This window comes from Hemicordylus capensis, chromosome 3 (assembly GCF_027244095.1).
Source record: "Hemicordylus capensis ecotype Gifberg chromosome 3, rHemCap1.1.pri, whole genome shotgun sequence".
Taxonomy (NCBI): domain Eukaryota; kingdom Metazoa; phylum Chordata; class Lepidosauria; order Squamata; family Cordylidae; genus Hemicordylus; species Hemicordylus capensis.
The window spans coordinates 346,189,096-346,208,783 of NC_069659.1; the positions used below are offsets into that span (position 1 = coordinate 346,189,096).

Sequence of the window (19,688 nt, forward strand, 5' to 3'; positions counted from 1 at the left end):
AATGGGGGATTGGGGGGAGGGGAGCACTTAGCTCAGGCCCTTTCCCTGTTTGACCTCTCCGTTAGTTCCTGAAGCATCTGCACTGGTGTGAAAAGCCCTGTCACCATCAGTGGAGGGGAGGCGCCACTCTGTCATGGATTCAGCCAGGCCTTAACAAATTTTCTTTGGATCTAGGAGCCAATCCAAAAATTTAGAAGCCAGACAATGGGCATTTTTGACAAAATTACTGGACTTAGCGACATATATTGTGGAGGAGAAGGGTAAATCGGCTTCTCTTTATCCCCTTTACAATAAACATACTTAGAACAGACACAGGGCCGCCTGGGACAACTAAAGATCTAAATAACTCTACCTTGGAATCTCCTAGTCTAGCAATATGGCTCCCTGGTGCCTGGGATTCGTAAAGCCCTGGATGTGGCTCCTAGACATTGGGCCTGAACTGAATCATACTATTTGAATTATGTGAATGATGATACTTTAGAATTTTAATGTTGTCAACAGAGAGCAAACAACACTTAAACTCAGGAGAAAAAACATATCCTTCAGATTAGGGCTTCCCAACTCCCATCTTATTTTATTTATTTATTTATATTTATATCCCACTCTTCCTCTGAGGAGCCCCAGAGCGGTGTACATCATTATATTTGTCCTCACAACAACCCTGTGAGGTAGGCTAGGCTGTGAGATAAATAGCTGGGCCCAGTGTCAGCCAGTGAGTTTCATGGTTATTTCTTTCTTTCTGTGTAAACCACTTTGGGGATTTTTGTTGAAAAGCAGTATATGAATATTCATTGTATTCATATGGTTGAGTAGGGATTTGAACTTGGGTCACCCGGGTGGTTGTCCAAGACTCTAACCACCACACCACATTGATTTAAATGGCTCTCCACAGATAAAGAGTGCAAATGATATAACTGGCCCAGACAGGTTAAACATCTGCAAAAAGCATTTATTTACTGTGTACCCTCTTATCAGACAAAATCAAACCCGGTGCTTATGCTTACATTATACTGTTGGAGGCAGAATCTTAATCTCCTTAATGCTGCTTGACGATCTTCTGCCCAGACTACTAACTTGGCAATCATTGGGTCATAATGTATAGAAACCTCATCTCCTGAAACAGAGAATATATGGAGAAATGAATGGTTTAAACACTCAGTTGCCGGAGCAAAAAGTTTAAAAAAGAAGAAGAACCAGTTCATGCCCCCACCCTGTCCTTTCATGTAAGGTGTGAACCACTTGGGTCTTGCAAAGGGGTAAATCAGGAACCCGACCATAAAACAATGCAAAGCCTTTCCCACATTCAGTACTCTCACTTTATTTGACATGACTGTATGTCATGTCAGCTTGAGGGTTGGAATCAGTGTTCCCTCTAATGTTGACTACAACTCTCAGAATCCCCAGATGCAATGACTTTGGCTTGGGTGTTATGGGAGTTGTAGTCAACAACATCTGGGAATCCCTGTTAGAGGGAACACTGGTTGGAATATATAACTAAAAATGGGCGTAAGTACAAAAGCAACATCAAGCTGAAGCCGTGATATGCAAGACACATGACTACACACAGGAACTTCAGGCCCTTAGGAGCCACAAAAAGAGCTTAGTCTTCCAGAGTTTCCCAACTTCAGCTCGGCATCTGAATAACAAAGCTTTCTGGTGCCATAGGACTCCTGATGTGATTACATGGATTCATCTGTACATAAGAACCAATAAGAACGCAAGAACTGCCTCACTGGATAAGACCAAAGATTTATGTAGACCAACATGATGAAGGACATCCAAACTAATGAAGAATACAAGCAGCAGGCTATGTTCCAAACTAAAGCAGCACAGGCGCTTGCATGGGAGGTAGTATTTCACCAATCTCCCCTTCCCTCAGAAATGTTCTGTGCCACCTGAAAATATGTCCCTGAGGGCCATGTGACCCTCAGGGACATAATTTCACATGGCACAGTTCAGTGGGAAATGGAAATTAGCAAAAATCGCCTGCCCTCACGCAAGCACCCATGCTGCTTTAATCTGGAACACAGCATATTGCGTGCACACTTTCTTTGCTGCATGTACACCTTGTTAGTCTGCACATCAGCCCCTGTCTCCAAGTATGGCAAGCCAGATGCCCTTGGGAAGCTCACAAGGAACACATGCTGGAGACTGCCAGCTGCTACTGTCTCCAAAATCTGGTCATCTGCTTATGAAGAACCCTGCAACAGGTTTGGGTGTTGCAGCAGGCAAGCTTCATCTCTTTTCCAGGCTTACAAAATTCTATACCAAAAGCCTCCTTTGTGCCACACCCCACACACAACAGAAGAGGTGGGAAGGAACCAAAGAGACACAGTAAAATTCCTAGAAAGAGAAACTTCAAAGCCAATCCCCCCATACCCCCGTAAAATCTCCTAAGCAAAGAAACTAATGAAGAGTATGATTAAGTTTTTAAAAGTGTTCCCAATACATACTCCCCATGAATAGTTCCGGTTTTACCTTGTCTTACTCCAGTTTCTATCCTGGTACAGCTGTCAGAAGGTGGTGTGGACAAATGCAACAAGGGTCCAGCCCCAGGCATGAAGTTGTTGTTTGGATCTTCAGCATAGATCCGAGCTTCAAACGCGTGTCCCTTGAGCGAGATTTCTTCCTGAGTTAAAGGAATCTTCTCTCCTGCTGCTACCTATAAAAAGAAGCCGTTTTGCTTTTTCTCTGGGATCAAGAGGAACATCTGTGCACCCCTATGATATCAAGGCATCACAGCTTACAAATATGATAAGAAGTTAAGCGGGGGGGGAACCCTGAATTACTGGATAACATTTACATAATGGGTCTCATGGCTTATGACTGGTTGAGCCACAAAGGGTTTTGCTTCATAGAAATGTTACGTTTTGAGCTCACCAAATAAGTTGCGCTGAATCAATTTCCACAACAAATCATCAATCACCTTCCCCAATTAAGAGTCTCCAAAACCTTTCACTCCCCCTAAATTCTTTGCTCGTCCAGCTATAAACTGAATGCCCCTTCAAAAGGAACTTGGATGCAACCAATGCCAGGATTCATACCACACTGTCAGGCTGCAGCAAGCAAGTATATAGGTGGAGACAGTAATAATAGACCCAATCCAACCCTGCCAAGAGCTTTTGGATGGGACGGTAAAAAAAGATCACTGCCCAATTCAGAGTCTGGTCAGACAAGCAAAGTGAGAATTAATTGCCTTAGATGCAAGAAGGATTTCTTGCATAGGCAGGAAGAGTTCATTTGCCTGTGATGCAAGTAGGCTGGCCCCACCCCTTACATGCATAAGCTTACCCTCAGCTGCCACTCCACCAGGTCAGTCCCTGTGATCATCTCTGTAACTGGGTGCTCCACTTGCAGCCTGGTGTTCATCTCCATGAAATAGAAATTATGCTGACTATCCATTATAAACTCCACCGTTCCTGAAATATTTTAAGGGAGGCACATTGCACAGAAGTGGAAATGCTTTCTATAGGCAAGTCCTAGAATAATTCAGATCCAAGCATAATTTTTGTTGTCCCTACCATGGAAACAATACAGGCAAACCTCATTATACACGGATTCAGTATCTGTGGATGCGCGTCTCCGTCCGCAGTCGGGAAAAAGACACCCGACCTCAGCATATGCAGTGGAGAAACAATAACATGTCGACCTCCCATATCCGCAGGTCGGAAGTGGCCGGCAATGAGAGTAGAGGTCATTTCTGGCTGCCATTTTGTTTCTTGGAGCCACAAAATGGCTCTCTTAAAAAAACAACACCCAAAATGGTAATTTTTGGCCAATTTTCAGGCATTCTGGGGGCACAGTGCGACGTGGGGGAGCAGCAAAGCATGGTAAGGAGCTTTCCTACCCATATCCCCCCCATTTTGCCAAAAAATCAGCATTTTTTTCTTATTTTCCCAGCCACTGGGAACCTAACCCCCAATTCCTCATTCACCCAATGCCTCGATATCCACAGTTTCCATATCTGCGATACAACCGCGGAATGGAACCCCTGTGAATATCGAGATCATCTTGTAATATAAAACCAAACCTAAACTTATCTTAAAGAACTTGGTGAACCTTCATACAGTGCAATCCCTAGCCTAGTTCAAATAGTTATCCTTCAAAACGAAACTCTAAAAACAGATTAAGATATATCATATAGGCTGTTCCCAAGCGCTATTGTCAGGCACTAGGAAATTTTGTGGTGTTTGTGTCAACAGTAATAATGAAGGGGCTTACTCAGTGCCTGCCTATCATAGAAAAAGGCTTCTGGCAGTGATGGGTTGAGCTGCTTTGATCCTAGACAGGTAGGATGAAAATTCAAGGAAAGGAAGGGTAAAAGCCGCAGGGGATTAAAAATGTGTGTGGGGGGGGGCAAGAGGAGTGTGCAAGTGTGTGGAGGGCAAGAGGAGAAGGCAAAAGAAAAGAGTCTGAGAGAGAAAGGAAAACAAGGAGAGAAAGGCAGGGAGAAAGTGACGCCATAGCTAGATGCTGCAGAGGTGAAGGCAGTTGAAGTTCATACATTCATGAAAAATAACTAGCCAGATCTTTATCTGCAGGCTTTTAATCTACATTTAAGAACTGCAAACGATATTATAGATTTTTTAAAAACTTGCCTTTGTGATTTACATTTTAAGATTCTTCCCCCACACCCCACCAAAGGCAGAATGAGAAGCCATTTCTTCTCCTACACTACCTAGGATCTTTTGGCTATGATAAAAAACCCTCTTGAGGATCAGACAATGAAACAGAGGGCAAAAGTAGGCGAGAAGGGATCTGTAGCCATGCGAGGTCTCAACTGGGAATGGGACTGTGACCCTGTAGGCGGGGGTGTCCATCCCTTCCCCCTGTGCTGCTTTCCGAATGTAACCTGCCACTCCAGAACCCACACACCTTGAAGCTTCTATTGGTCCCTCTAGGGAAAACCTATGGGACAAACAGCAGCTTCTCCAGGGAAGTGGGGGAGAGATGGAGATTTAAATCAGGAAAACAGCTCAAGGGAAAGGGTAAAATAAAAACAACCCAACAACCACCCTTCTCCCAGCAGCACAGTTCCAATTTGAATTGTGCCCCCAACAGTTACTGTTTACAAACATTTTAAAAGAAGGGAGATCCAATCACAGATCTCCAGTCTAGTCTGGCCCTGATTTATCAAACTTTGAGACACTGAACTGTACAATCTCCTTTGCAACTGTTCTTCTCTGCCAGCCTTCACAGACCCTCAACCTTATAACCTAAGCACAACTTAAAGCAGCCTGCCTACAAACATGTCTTTCATTCTAAACAAGGAGATATATCTTTCAGCATGAAACTGGACACAACACAGGTAGTAAGTTAAGCATGGAATACCTGCTCCAACATAGTTCACAGCTTTAGCTGCCTTTACAGCGGCCTCTCCAAGTTTCCTCCTCACTTCAGGCTTAATACCTGGCTAAGAATGATTGGAATAATGTTACACTTCTACAATGCAGCACTATGGACTTGCATGCCTACTGCGTGCAGATGGAGAGGGTAAAAGATCTGAATGGTCTAGGCAAATAATTATATATAGTAATTAGTATAATACTTTATATTGTATAGAAAAAACATCAAGCTTAGAAGCAAGCTTGAGATTGTTTTAATGAAAGGCGGTATCTAAATTTAACAATAAATAAAAATAAAGCTTAACACCTGGAGCATTTCCAGACAGCAGGCTTTACCGCGGGTTTACTGCGAGTTCGAATTTGCCCCCCCCAAAACTGATGCAAAAAGTGGATTTTTTTAAACCCCAGAGATAAATCAGGCTAGGCTCTAATGCACAATGAAAACCCCAAATTGTGTGTGTGAAGTGCCCCCCGATGGCTCGCAGGAACTTCAGGGTAAATCTGGCTGACATGTGAATACCCTCCATTCTGGAGGAGAAGTGAGCCAAAAGCCCCATCTGGAAATGCTCCCAGTGAGCCTCCTTGGGGAGAGCATTTCCGAGCTGGGATGCTACAACGAAAGGGCTTGCTCCTCAGTTACCCACCTGTCTCACCTCCAAAAGCAGAGAGACTCAGGAAATATCCCCTGAGCAGGGGGGATCCTCATACCCTCCTCATTTGTGAGAAAGAAGGAGGTCCTTAAGATACTCGTGTCCCAAGTCCCTGAGGGCTTTAAAGTTTAATTCCAAGACTCTGAATTGTGCCCAGCAATAGACTGCAGTTGTTTCAAAAAGGGTAAGAGATATATTAAGCTTTTGGAGTGTTGTTTTCCTTGGTAGGGTTTTGGAATTGCCTGGGTCTGTGTAGGTTATCTGTTCTGTCACAGGATTGCTAGGAGCCTTGTTTTTTCTCTCTTTCAATTTTTGTAAGCCACTCTGGAGTACTTTTAGAGTAAAGACCAGGGGGAAGTCTAAATTAATAAAGAAAACTTAAAGTCTAAATGTTAATCTGCATGTCCCCTAGAATAGCCTGGGAAAAAGCCAAGGTGGGGGGTCGGGGTGGAAAAACACAGGGTTTTTTCCTTTTTTTCTTGAGGAAAAAATTGCTTTCCTTCCTGTTTTTTTTTTTCCAGGCCTTCACATCTCTACCCTAGACTCACAGTTGCTGTACATCATTATCAGCAAGGCAACACTCCTGGGCAACTGTTGGTATAATACTAAATACTGGGCTAGCTGGTATAACTTTTGAAGTCAATATGTAAAAAATATATAACTTTTGCGGGGGGATGGGGACTTTTTTTGGCATCAACGAAGGTTGGGGGGACGGGGACTGGACACTTACCCCTGGAGCTTCTTCAATGATTTTCTGATGTCTTCTCTGTACACTACAATCTCTTTCAAAGAGATAGACTGCATTGCCATGCTGATCTCCAAATACCTGAACTTCTACATGCCTGTTTCAGATTTAAAACAAAACCATGTGTGAGACAAGGCTTGTGCATGCACACTCCCCACAGGCTGCCAGGGAAAAGCCCTACATCCACTGTCCCCTCTAAGGCGTGTGCGTGTGTGTGTGTGCGTGCTCACAAGTTATTTTAATGTCTGCTCCGTTAATTTTATAACCCGCTCAGGTTTATTCAGGAAGGTCCCACTCTGAATGCCTATGTGCACACACTGCCTTGATACTGCCACCCCCCAACAAAACTCATTCCACACACAGATGAAAAAAATTAGAGTGAACACTGCCTACATCCTTTCCCACTCCTGTTCCCTGCCCTCTGCAACTACACAACTCCCTAAACAGGTTACAAGCAGACCAATTATTTGTCACCTTGGATTATCTACAAATTTCTCTATCAACATAGCATCATCGCTGAAAGACTTCTTTGCTTCCCTCCTGGCTGATTCCAACTGGTCCTGAAATTCTTTTTCTGAGAGAGCAATTCTCATGCCCTAGAATGTGACAAAACCAATTTGTTAGGGGGAGCGGTGGGGGGGAGCAAGAAATTAACATCACCGGAGGGCGGGGGAGGAATAAAACCTCCCAAATCCACCACCCTTCATCACTAGATTAATTTATAAGGTGGATGCATCATCAACACAATTACTAGCTTCAAATTCATCTGCAGTTGCCACCAGCAGGGACGGGCCTTCTCTGTTGCTGCCCTGAGACTCTGGAATGTGCTCCCTGCTGAGATAAGAGCCTCCCCTTCACTGACAACTCTTTAAAAGTCTCTAGAGACTTGTTTTTTTACTCAAGCTTTTAAACTCTACTGTGGTTTTAAATTGTTTTAAGGTTTTCATTTTTAATCTGCTGAACCTTGTTGTAAACCACCCAGACGAGGAAGCTTGAGGAGGTCTACAAATCTGAAAAAATTTCTAATAAAATTGAAGTAAATAAAATTGCTTCCTGCTGAGAACACCACAGTTACATCCTAAAGTACATAATATGGATATATTTGCTGTAACAATGCAAAGAACACAACCGCAATTGCAAAATGTCCCTGTCAGCAGCACCATGCTGACCATGCAAATGGCTTCCGCGCATGTGCAGAGGAGGCCATGTGCGTACCAATGCCATGCACAAGTTACTGGGGGGAGTGCCACCGCAACAGAAAGCTGCATGGAGCAGTGGAAATGCAGGTAAGGACCTGCGCTACTCACTTTTAAAGGTGCTGCTCACCACCACCCCGCCCCTCCCAACCTGGTGCCCCACTCAAACCACATAACCTCATGGGTGGGCCAAACCAAGATGAACTGGCTTGTATTCAAACCAGTGCACAAACCGTGGTTCGTGCACATCCCTAGTTAAAGACATCTAACCACAACACTGTACAACTACAATTGCAAGATGTCGCTGTGAGGTGTTTTATGAACTTATCATCAAGGTTGAGAGATGCACTAAGCTGAAGTTATGTGAAACCAAAACAATTCATATTTGGTACTCTAGCCCTGAAAACTATTATACTGGCAACTTAACAATAAAAAGTGACTTCAACATGAAAGCGTAGTTTGAGATGTTGCAGTAGCATAGCAACAGGCACACCACATCATAGACATTACATCTTGGGACTGTGCTAGTTCTGGAGGAATTATCAGATGAGAAATAAACGTCATGATCCCTACCTTTCCTCCACCTCCACGAACCGCTTTGATCATGACCGGATACCCTATTCTCCGGGCTTGCTCTTGCAAGAAACTGTCAGATTGATCTTCACCATGGTAACCCTCCACAACAGGAACTCCAGCAGCAGACATTATGGCCTTAGAAGTGCTTCAAAAGAATATTATTTGATACTCAGTGGCAATAGCACTGGGAGGAAGCATCTTATTATGCATAGTTTTAACACATTTTTCTACATGGAAGGTCTTTCCACCCAGGAAAACCTTAAAGGCTGAAGTGACCCTTAGTAGCTTATCTGTTTGAGTTTTAATTTGCCGCCCCCAAACACAAGTGCTCCGGAAAGGGTAAATTCATGAAGAGCACAATGTTTTATGCTTGAATGAAGATTAACAATGAATGGCCCAATTTCTTGTTTCTCTCATACTGAGTTATGCCTCTTTTCACTCCAAATGCATCCTGTGGGCTACAGAATACAAGAAGGCAAATCATTCTATTATCCTAGCAACTTGGACCCTTGCAATGCCCTCCCTGTGGAGGCTAGTCAAGCACAAACACTTCAGGCAAAAATCTGGCTCTTTAAGAAAGTCTTTCTGGGGGTGAGTTATCTGAAACTTGTTTTTTGTTGTATGGGCGATTCAAAAAGTAACAAAATCAGGCACGTTATCACTTTTTCAATGGTGGTAGGCATAAGCAAATGGCACAGCAGGGAAGTAATTTGTCTAGGGAGCAAGAGGTTGCTGGTTCAAATCCCCACTGGTATGTTTCCAGGAAACACCTATATCGAGCAGCAGCGATATAGGAAGATGCTGAAAGATATCATCTCATACACTGCATGGGAGATGGCAATGGTAAACCCCTCCTGTATTCTACCAAAGAAAACCACATGGCTCTGTGGTAGCCAGGAGTCAACATCGACTTGATGGCACAACTTTACCTTTAGACATAAGAAGATTTTCGAATTGATATTTTATACACACACACACACACACACACACACGCAAGAGAACATTTCCTACAACAAGGTCATATTTTTATAAAACCCTCAAATATTATAGATAGTGTCTGAAACATGGAAAATAATAAGAATTTTTGGAATTGCTTCTGATTCCATTACTGACATATTTTTTCACATTTCAGACACTATCTATAATATTTAAGGGTTTTGTAAAAGTATGGCCTTGCAGTAGGAGATATTTTCTTTCCAGTGGGTATTAACTTGAAAATTTGTATATGGCTATAGAGATTAAAAAAATGGTTCCATGAATGGTTTTATTACCCTTGGAATTGCCTGGACATTGTGTCCTGACTTGCCATGTAACTATTTTCTAATTCTTTATTTCTGTGTTTAATGCATTTTTCTTTGTAAACCACTTCAGCTTCTGTGACTGCAAACCAATATAAAAACTTTCTAAAACAAAATGCATCCTTTGATGTTGAAGCTCACCACATCTTTTGAGGCCTTGCTTCCTCATTCATAATATTCCCTGACCTATGAACAGTCTCTAGGCTTAGCTCATCGTATACATAAAAGAAAACAAGAAGTTCAAAGTAACAGTCAAATACAAAAAACATCTTAACAATTCCAGCAAACAACAGTACATAACAGATTTAGGCATGAAACAAACCAAGTACCTTTTAATGCCCATATCTCTGATAGCAGATGAAGGAGGACCTATAAAAATGATTCCTTCTTGGCTGCAGAGTTCTGCAAACTCAGTGTTTTCTGACAAGAAGCCATAGCCTGGATGGATAGCCTAAAAAGAGGAGTACCAATGACATATTTTATGAGAGTTGTCTACAGCAGGGATTCTCAATGTTGGGTCCCCACATGTTACTGGACTTCAACTCCCATAATCCCCAGACAAAGGCCACTGGGCCTGGGGATTATGGGAGTTGAAGTCCAGTAACATCTGGTGACCCAACATTGAGAATTCCTGGTCTACAGGAACTTGCTCTCAAAGACTGCACAGAAGCTGAACCTGGCCAAAAAATGCAGACACTTCTTCTCCAACAGCTTACTAGGAGTATATTATATTGGTGCTCCAGAATCAGCTCTAGCTTCTTGTAGCTTTCTAAGAGAATGAGTGTAGAGCTAGTGTTGGACTTGCACATGGGAAACATGGTTTCATCAAGTGCTTAGGGCGCATGATGCCCCACACTGCTGCAGCAAAATGATGCATATTTGTTTATGCTGACACACATTAGGTCATGCTAGTTGGGACAGGCAATGTTCGGCTCTCTAGATGTTGCTGAACTACAACCCCCATTATCCCCAGCTGCAATAAACTGTGGCTGGGGATGATGGGAGTTGTAGTTCAGCAACATCTGGAGAGCCACATGTTGGCTACCTCTATGTAACCAGAAAGGTGGGTGAGCTTACTCGATCCACCCCAGTGCAGACACAGCAGCAACCATCAGCAAGGCTGCAATGACCCAGTCCCTCTTACTTACTTATTTAAATCTTTATCAGCACACAAATTAAAACAAAAGCAGAGACCAAAAAAAAATCCACACTAAAATAAAATCCTTAGACACACAACCCGCAAAAACTACCACTACTACTACGAATATTTATATACCGCTCTTCAACAAAATTCTCAAAGAGGTTTACGTAGAAAAATAAATAATATATGAATAAGATAGTTCCCTGTTCCCAAAGGGCTCACAATCGAAAAAGAAACATAAGGCAGTTACCAGCAACAGCCACTGGAGGGATGCTGTGCTGGGTTGGATAGGGCCAGTTGCTCTCCGCCTGCTAAATATAAGAGAATTGCCACTTTGAAAGGTGTCTCTTTGCTCAGTTAGCAGGTTAGAACCTCAAACTAGGTTGAGGTTAGTACCTCAAACTAAAGCTAGAATTCTGTAAAAGGTTAATACAAAACCAATTCAGAATGTCAAAGACAAAAGAAAAAACAATGCTTCCACTAGATGGAAAACAAAACAAAACAAAACAAAACAAAACAAAACAAAACACAAAACTCCTTAAAAACTAAAATGCAAGAAGCCCTGCTTCATATTCCATCCTTTGTTGAGGTGAGATTGGTGAGGATGTAGGGCAGGGGTCCCCCTCCCCACCAGCCCCAGTGAATTTGCTTCCATATGTGATCTGCGGGCTTCACCAACCTCACCAAAGGACAGAACATGGGACTGGGCCTCTCCTATTGATCTAAGTGCAAGGGAGCAAAACAACCCCTTCCCATAAAGTTCAGATTTGTAACTCAACAGGCTTTCTTGGGAAATAGCAGGAGCAAAGAGGTAGGCAAACCCCTCAGGCATTTGGGGGCGGGATGCGGTCCAGAAGGACCTAAAGCATTCCCAAACATACTACTTCAAAGCGGTTTATGTGTAGAGGAAAGCACACATCTTTCTAGTGGCTGAAATGGTGGGTAGGGCTCAGTGGCAATGCTCTGTCCCAATCCTCCATGTTTAGGATTCCTCTTCAGCTGCATTAGCAAAACTCCATGAGACAACAGTTATAATCACTCCAAAGGACTTGGCTGCCCAGCAGAAGCTTGGACGAACATCCAGTATTTTCTCCAGACTGAGATGTATTTGTGTTTGACAGATTTGTGTTCTACCACTGTGGAGGTAGTTGGGAAGCAGCATTAGAATCTATACCTGTGCAGCTGACTTTTTGGCCACCTGCATGATCTTTTCCATGGCCAAGTAGCTCTGTTGTGATGGTGCTGGGCCTATGGAATATGCTTCATCAGCCTGTAAGGAAATAAGCAGATCAACCCTTGGACTTGATTTCAGACACATACAGAACAGATAACTTTGGAACTCCATCCCAAAACAACTTTAGTGATGGCAAAAAGACTCATGCAACAGAATGTGTTGGATCTTGCCACAATTTATAGCCTACTCCAATGTATGGTTGATCGGAAACAAGTCCCACTGAATTTAATGAGGCTTGTTGAAATGTAAATGTGCACAGGACTACAGCCTTACATAAATGTTTGAATATTTGATGCCGGGGGTGGGAATGGGGGAGATTCAAACAGGCCTTAATTTGTCTCTGGCATATGATTCAGAATAAATCTACATCTGCAGGAAACAGTGACAAAGCTAGAAATAATGGCACTGAACTTTTCCAGATGTGGAAATCTTTTACATTAATTACTAGGGATGTGCATGGAACTGCCGGCAGGGAGGGTACTCTTAACCGCACCCCCACATTTCCCCGCCAGTGCTATCTTTAAATACGGTCCTGCGGGGTGGCAGGATACCTCCTTGCCGCCCCTGTGCACATCGGACTGGAAATGCCCGGTGCAAGTATGTGAGCATGCCATGCGCGTGCTGTGTACACCGGGCACTTCCGATCTGACATGCACCACGGCTGCAAGGAGGTACGATGCCGCCCGGAGGGACAGTTTTTAAAGGCATCGCCGGTGGGGGAAACATGGCAGGGGGTAAGAGCACCCTCCCTGCTCCTTAAAGGTACCCTCCGCCAAACCGGCTGAACCACCAGTCCTTCAAACTGGTTCAGAGGTCCATAACAGGGCTTCCAAACCGGTTCGTGCACATCCTTATCAATTACTGCAAATCTATTTTTTCACAGTCAAGCTGTCTCCATTTTTTTTTAAAGTTATTTTCATTTACAAATCATAAGACTTAGCCATACAAATTCTTCTGTGGAGCACATGTGCCATATGGTGGGAGAGGGCCACAGCTCTGACAGAGTATATGTATTGCATACATGATATCCTATGCTCAAGTCTTGGCATCTCCAGGAAAAGGATCCCTGATAGCAGAGTTGAGAAAGTTCTCCCACCAAGACCCTGGAGAGTCACTGCCAGCCAGGACAGACAACAGTCTATGCACCAACAGTGATTCAGGGCTGGTTCAGATGTTATACAGTGACTCCGGTAGAGCCAGGCTCCCCATTACATACCTGAGCCTCAGAAAAGAGTGCTCCCCGTTTCCATCCCTGTATGAGTGCCTACTTCCTATCTAGGTTAGGTTGAAATAGACCAAGATTGGTCATGCCATTCAAACCCACCAGTTTCAGTTTATTCTAATCTACTTGCTTCAAATCAACTGAATCTGTGCCCAGGGTTTCCAGTGAGTAACAGGATTATTTGACGCAAGTAGGTTAGAATAAGATGAGATTCGTGGGTTCAGACAACACAACCAACCTCTGTTTATTTAAACCTAGATATTAAGTAGACACTTGCACGGGAGTGGGAGGGGAAGCACATATTCCCAAAGCTCAGGGACGCCACATGGGCTTTTGAGGTTCTGCATGACATCTGAACCAGATCTCAGTGTAAGGGAGCTTAATATGCTGAAGATTACACAGCTTCACAATCTTTTTTTTTTTTACAACTGGCCTAAAAGTTTTAACCAACATACTTACCATTGCTACGTGCATTGAATTCTTGTCGACATCGCTGTAAACTGCCACAGACTTCACCCCCATCTTCCTGGCAGTCCGCATCACCCTGCATGCTATTTCGCCTCTATTTGCAACTAGGACCTTCTCAATACTGCTCTGTGCTGATTTTAAAAGAAAGATAAGACAGCCGGGGGGACAGACTTTTATTTAGAAAAAGACGAGACAGAAAAAATAACTTCCAAAAGAAACAGGCCACCATTTTAATCACAAATAATGTTCTAGACTAGAATGCTTAGTACAACTTTATATTGGATTACTTTTTACATGGCTTTCACATAATAAATAGAAGTCACCCAGAGGTTAACGGGATTGCTAATCTCAGCACACTTTCACTTCTGCTAAGTACATTCTACTTAATTTGCAGTTCATTGCCCTGGAGGTCATAGGACGAAGGGTGGTACTGTAAATAAATAAGCGGGTTTTATTATAATTCCAAAAATGTGCAAAACCTGTTCAAGGTTCAAACCATTATACTGAATATAAATTGTATTAAAGGCATGCATGCACACACATTTATTCTTCAAAGAATCAAGCTTTATTTTGTATAGCTGATCCTAAAAAAAGTTAACACTGAAAGCACTTAAAAGAAATGTTCTAAGAAGAAAATGTTCTAAGAAAAACGTACCTACTGCAGAAGCGTACCTCTTGGCTCCTGGGACCCAAATCCATTTTCTGTAGCAGGGGAGGGAAACAAAGAGTGAAGTAGGACAGAACAAAAGAAGAAAATTAGCAAATAATGCTATTCTTTGCCTGGAAACAAAATGATAGGTAAATGTATTAGAGATGGGGAAGCCGGCCATCCACGAGAGCAACATCATATAAACAAATAACATACAGTTGTCATCAACATGAACACAAGTGGGCACTCAGAATTAGGGATGTGGACGAACCACAGCCCAGCCACCTAATGGCACAGCGGGGAAATGACTTGACTAGCAAGCCAGAGATTGCCGGTTCAAATCCCTGCTGGTATGTTTCCCAGACTATGGGAAACAACTATATCGGGCAGCAGCAATATAAGAAGGTGCTGAAAGGCATCATCTCATACTGCACGGGAGATGGCAATGGAAAACCCCTCCGATATTCTACCAAAGACAACCACAGGGCTCCATGGCCGCCAAGTCGACACTGACTCGATGACACATTTTACTTTACAAACCACGGTTCAAGCACTTTTTGGGCAGGGGGACCGGGAACTTTAAGAAAAAGGAGAGCTGGTCCATGCAGCTTCCTGTTGGGGCAGTGCACGTACCTAGAAGCCATGCACGGTGCCAGCACATCTGGAGGCGCCATTTGCGTGCTCAGCAACACCATGCTGACCACATACGGCACCCGGGGGACGCCATGTGTGTGCTGACGCCACGTGGGGCCTCTAGGGTTATACGCTGCACCAGCAGGAAGCTGATAGGGAAGCAGAGAGCAGGTAAGGACCTACTCTCCTTTCTCTTAAAGTTCCTGGTCCCTCTGCCCAAAAAGTGCTTGAAACACACTTTATGCACATCCCTACTCATAATTAATATTTGGACCCATCCCTGTGACTGAGATGGAGAAGGAAGAATGAAAGAGCAAACTACCTCTGCCCACCAGCCATTTTCTCTGCCCGCCCACCGGCCACCCTCCCACCGCCATCTGTTTTCCCCACCGACCCGGCTGCTGCCGCCATTTTCTTCCCTCCCGCCTGTGCCCGTCGCTATCCAGCAGCTGCCCACGAACTCTCGCAAGAGCTGCCACACATGGGATTAGCGACAAGTCCGCTTAAGAGAAATATAGATAGACAGAAGATAGATACCCACAGCTGGGGCACAATGGCAGAAGAGGTGGTTTCCTAGCCTGCCCTGCCTTGGGGCTTCCTGGAGGCGGCTGATTGGCTGTTGTGGGAAGCAAGACACTGTACTGGACAGACCTTTGTTCTGATCCAGCATGGCTGTTGTGTTTTTGTGTGATGTTTTAAATTGTTTTATTGTTTGCACGTAAGCTGTCTCAAGACCTTTGACAGGCAGAAATGTTAAACTTCATATAACTTTAGTAAACTTTCAACAACTTTCAACAACAGGGCAGTATCAAACAATTCAGACCCAGGAGCAATTGCTTTGTATAACAACAGAAACATATAAATTCAAAACGACCAGACAGGAGAGAATTAGAGCAAGGGAAGAGAGCTGGTCTTGTGGTAACAAGGATGACTTGTCCCCTTAGCTAAGCAGGGTCTGCCCTGGTTGCATATAAATGGGAGACTAGAAGTGTGAGCATTGCAAGATATTCCTCTCAGGGGATGGAGCCACTCTGGGAAGAGCAGAAGGTTCCAAGTTCCCTCCCTGGCAGCATCTCCAAGATAAGGCTGAGAGAGATTCCTGCCTGCAACCTTGGAGAAGCCGCTGCCAGTCTGTGCAGACAATACTGAGCTAGATGGACCAATAGTCTGACTCAGTATATGGCAGCTTCCTATTTTCCTAAGGGCTATTGCACTTACAGGACTGGCAATGTTGCAATCAAGCTGTAGACACCCTAACTCTACATGATTAGAAAGGGAATGTGCCGAGAGTGTGTCCATCCGCCCATCACATACTTTTACTGGCCACAGGCTGACAAAGGGATGTTCTGGGATGGTGTCAGGACCAGTGTTCCCTCTAACCAGGTTTCCCAGATGTTGTTGACTACAACTCCCATAATCCCCAAGCAAAAGCCATTGCAGCTGGGGATTCCGATTAGAGGGAATATTAGTCAGGACATCCCAATACGCACACTGCCAACGCGTCCCATTTCTAATTGGGTGGGTCAGGAAGGTATTCTCCAAAACCGCACACCTTTGCTTAAAAGTACAGACCTTCTCCTCATCCCTGTTCTCACCTGTCAGTTGTTATGCATTTTAAAAGGCTCCTTGGTCTGAATTGTTTGAATACTGGTCTGTTGTTGAAAGTTTGCTGGTGGTTTCAAGTCCATCTTAAACTGTCATCCACATGGCAACTGCTGGATACAACCAACTCCCATGCTGCAGCTCACCAGACAAATCTGCCCAAGGACAAGCTGTTACCCAATATTTTGCAGCATCATAGAGACACGCTTTACCATATGGTAGCGGCCTGCTCAATGAAGACAAAGAGGCCGCAGGCAAAAGGCTCACAGTGCACCCACCACAAGGCATGTGGCTGGCTGCTTGTGTGGAGGCAGAACCTTTCACACACTTGTGTGTTTCTCCCAAGAAGCAGCTGCAACCGGCTGAGAAAGGCTTGAGAAAGCCATTCAAACAGAGCAACGTTTAGGAGTGGGGAAGGCAGTGAAACAACAGCTCTACGCCCCGCTACCCAGTAGCCTGCAAAACTGAGAGGTGCCGAGACTGTTGCCCTGCCTACAGGCCACACTGCCGACGGCTCAGGGCGAAACCCCGACCTGAGATAGCTGGGGGTGGCTTGCAGGTTATTGGGGCGGTGGGGGGGGGGATGCCCTCTCTCTGTACTACTACGAAGAACATTTATATACTGCTTTTCAACTGAAGTTCCCAAAGCGGTTTACACAGATAGATAACTCTCAACAAAAAGACCTTTTATTGCGCCAACAAAGTAAAACTAGAGGTTGTCAAATATAAAAGCAGGAGATGTTTCGGTGCGACACATCATCCTCAGTTAAGCAAAAACAAATGAGCACAGATGAAAACCCCGGTTGTACAGCTGTTAAATCCCTTAGACATGATCACACTCAGTTCCCGGACTGGCAGAGAGATGATGAGTGGGGTGGGGGGAGGCGGCAGGGGGAACACCTGATTCTTCTCAGGTGTCTTCTCAGAAGCCAGCATAGTGTAATGGTTAAAGTGTTGGAATAGCACCGGGAAGACCCAAGTTCGAATCCCCATTCAACCATGAAACTCATTGGGTGACTCTGGGCCAGTCATGTATCTCTCAGCCTAACCTACCTCGCAGGGTTGTTGTGAGGATAAAAATTAGCATGTCCACACTGAGCTCCTCGGAAGAAGAGTGGGATATAAATGCAAAAATTAAAATAAATACATTATTCTCACAGGCTAATAAACGGCATCGGCCAGCACCTCCCGAGCATTAATGTCCGATCAATAAATAAATAAGCAAGAGAGATGGATCCCTGTCCCCAAAGGGCTCACAATCTAAAAAGACACACACCAGCAACAGCCACCGGGCTAGGGACGCGTTGCTGGGGGACAGATAGGGCCAGCTGCTCTCCTCCTGCTCAATAAAGAGGACCGCCACTAGGAGGCTCCTTTGCCCAGTTTACTAGCAGGGGTGGGGAGACGTACTCCGAGACACCGTCCCCTGGGAGAACACACCTGGCAGGGCTGCCTGATGCATCCCGCCCCTGGCGCTGAGCCTTTCCAAAGCCCCCGGAGCCGCCCTCCCGCTCCGCGCCCAGCGGCACTCACTGCTGGCACTGCAGTCCCCGCAGGGCTTGGCGCCGCCACTCGGCCGCCAGCAGCACGAACCCCGTGGCCGCCATGCCTGCGCTGGAGCAGGAGCTGGGGGGCGGGAACCGGAGGCCCGCCCGCCCGGGAGGAGGAGGAGGAGAGGAAGCGGCTTTGCTTCCTCCTCGACCTGCGCTGGGGAAGGGCGAGCGAGCGCGGCGTGAAGCATTTCTCAGTGGCTGGTGGACTACAACTCCCAGCGTCCCCGGCCACCATTGCAGCCGGGCATGATGGGAGTTGCAGTCCAACAGCAACTGGAGAGGCTCAGGTTGGCCGCCCCCCCCCCCCCCGCATCGGTGACGCTGCTGGGGAAAGGAGCGAAGCGATAAGGCCTCCCGTTCCCAACCCGCTTTCCCCATGCTCCGAGTGGCTTTCTTGGTTATAAGCAATCATTTCAAAGCGCCCACGCCACGTGCATAAGAAAGGAGGCGCCGGGCGGGGCCAGAATTGGCCTCAATCACTAGGTGACCTTAGAAAGCAGCTCTGGATGTTGCTTTCAGTAGTGTGAAAAATATCTCCAGGAATCGCTTCAGTCAGCATCAGCAACCGTAATCTACAGAGCAGTTCCCCACTGGCTCACTTCGGTTGACATCTCAGGTGGGAGGGAGCCTTGAGTATGAGACTAGGGTTGCCAACATTCCATTGCCAGAATGAGGGACACAAGTTTGTGGGGGCGGGGGGGGGGGGCTGGCTGGCTGGGGGCTGGGAGGTGTATGCAGTGGTAATCAAGAGCCTGAGTATCACTGACATCTATGTAATTGAATTATATGCTATTGAATAAATGAGGGACAAATGCTGTCCCTGTAGGGACCAACATTTCATCCCTGAAATGAGGGGCATCCTGCATAAGGAGGGACAGTTGCCAATCCTATCTGAAACACCATCATTTTTGTTGACTGGAGTTGATCCCATCTCCTCACGTGCCTCACAGTTTGTCTGCCACTCAAACAGAGGAGAGCTGGTCTTGTGATAGCATGCATGACTTGTCCCCTTAGCTAAGCAAGGTTTGCCCTGGTTTGCATTTGAATGGGAGACTATTGCATGGTGGACATGCAATGTCAGTCAGTTTTTACTACAGCTGTTGGCCAACCAAAAGATAAAAATCAGAATAACAAACATAACTGATATATATAACCCCTGCTAACTGGGCAAAGAGGCACCTTTTACCATGGTGATTCTCTTTATTTAGCAGGGGGAGAGTAACTGGCCCTATCCACCAGTGACTGTTGCTGCTGTGTGTCTTATGTTTCTTTTTAGAATGTGAGCCCTTTGGGGACAGGGAGCCATCTTTTTGTTATTTCTCTTTGTAAACCGCCCTGAGCTATTTTTGGAAGGGCGGTATAGAAATCGAAATAAT

General features: G+C 45.1%; 1 protein-coding gene across 4 annotated transcripts in view; it reads right to left on the reverse strand.

The window, feature by feature from the left end:
- MCCC1 (methylcrotonyl-CoA carboxylase subunit 1) overlaps window positions 1–18,491 on the reverse strand; it is a 34,576-nt gene extending 16,085 nt beyond the window's left edge. Inside the window, exons 1-13 of one of the 4 annotated variants that reach the window (XM_053307656.1) lie at window positions 18,293–18,491; window positions 17,813–17,861; window positions 14,531–14,577; window positions 13,867–14,006; window positions 12,126–12,221; window positions 10,140–10,261; window positions 8,510–8,657; window positions 7,215–7,336; window positions 6,726–6,837; window positions 5,332–5,413; window positions 3,292–3,419; window positions 2,479–2,662; window positions 1,005–1,114 (exon numbers count right to left, since the gene is read on the reverse strand). In XM_053307656.1, coding sequence (XP_053163631.1) covers window positions 1,005–1,114; window positions 2,479–2,662; window positions 3,292–3,419; window positions 5,332–5,413; window positions 6,726–6,837; window positions 7,215–7,336; window positions 8,510–8,657; window positions 10,140–10,261; window positions 12,126–12,221; window positions 13,867–13,947 — 1,185 coding nt within the window. In that variant the 5' untranslated portion in view covers window positions 13,948–14,006; window positions 14,531–14,577; window positions 17,813–17,861; window positions 18,293–18,491. Of the gene's footprint in view, window positions 1–1,004; window positions 1,115–2,478; window positions 2,663–3,291; window positions 3,420–5,331; window positions 5,414–6,725; window positions 6,838–7,214; window positions 7,337–8,509; window positions 8,658–10,139; window positions 10,262–12,125; window positions 12,222–13,866; window positions 14,007–14,530; window positions 14,578–17,812; window positions 17,862–18,292 lie in introns of those variants that run through there. The other 3 variants (XM_053307655.1, XM_053307657.1, XM_053307658.1) reach the window with 3 other exon arrangements.
- Between the last annotated feature and the right edge of the window lie 1,197 nt (window positions 18,492–19,688).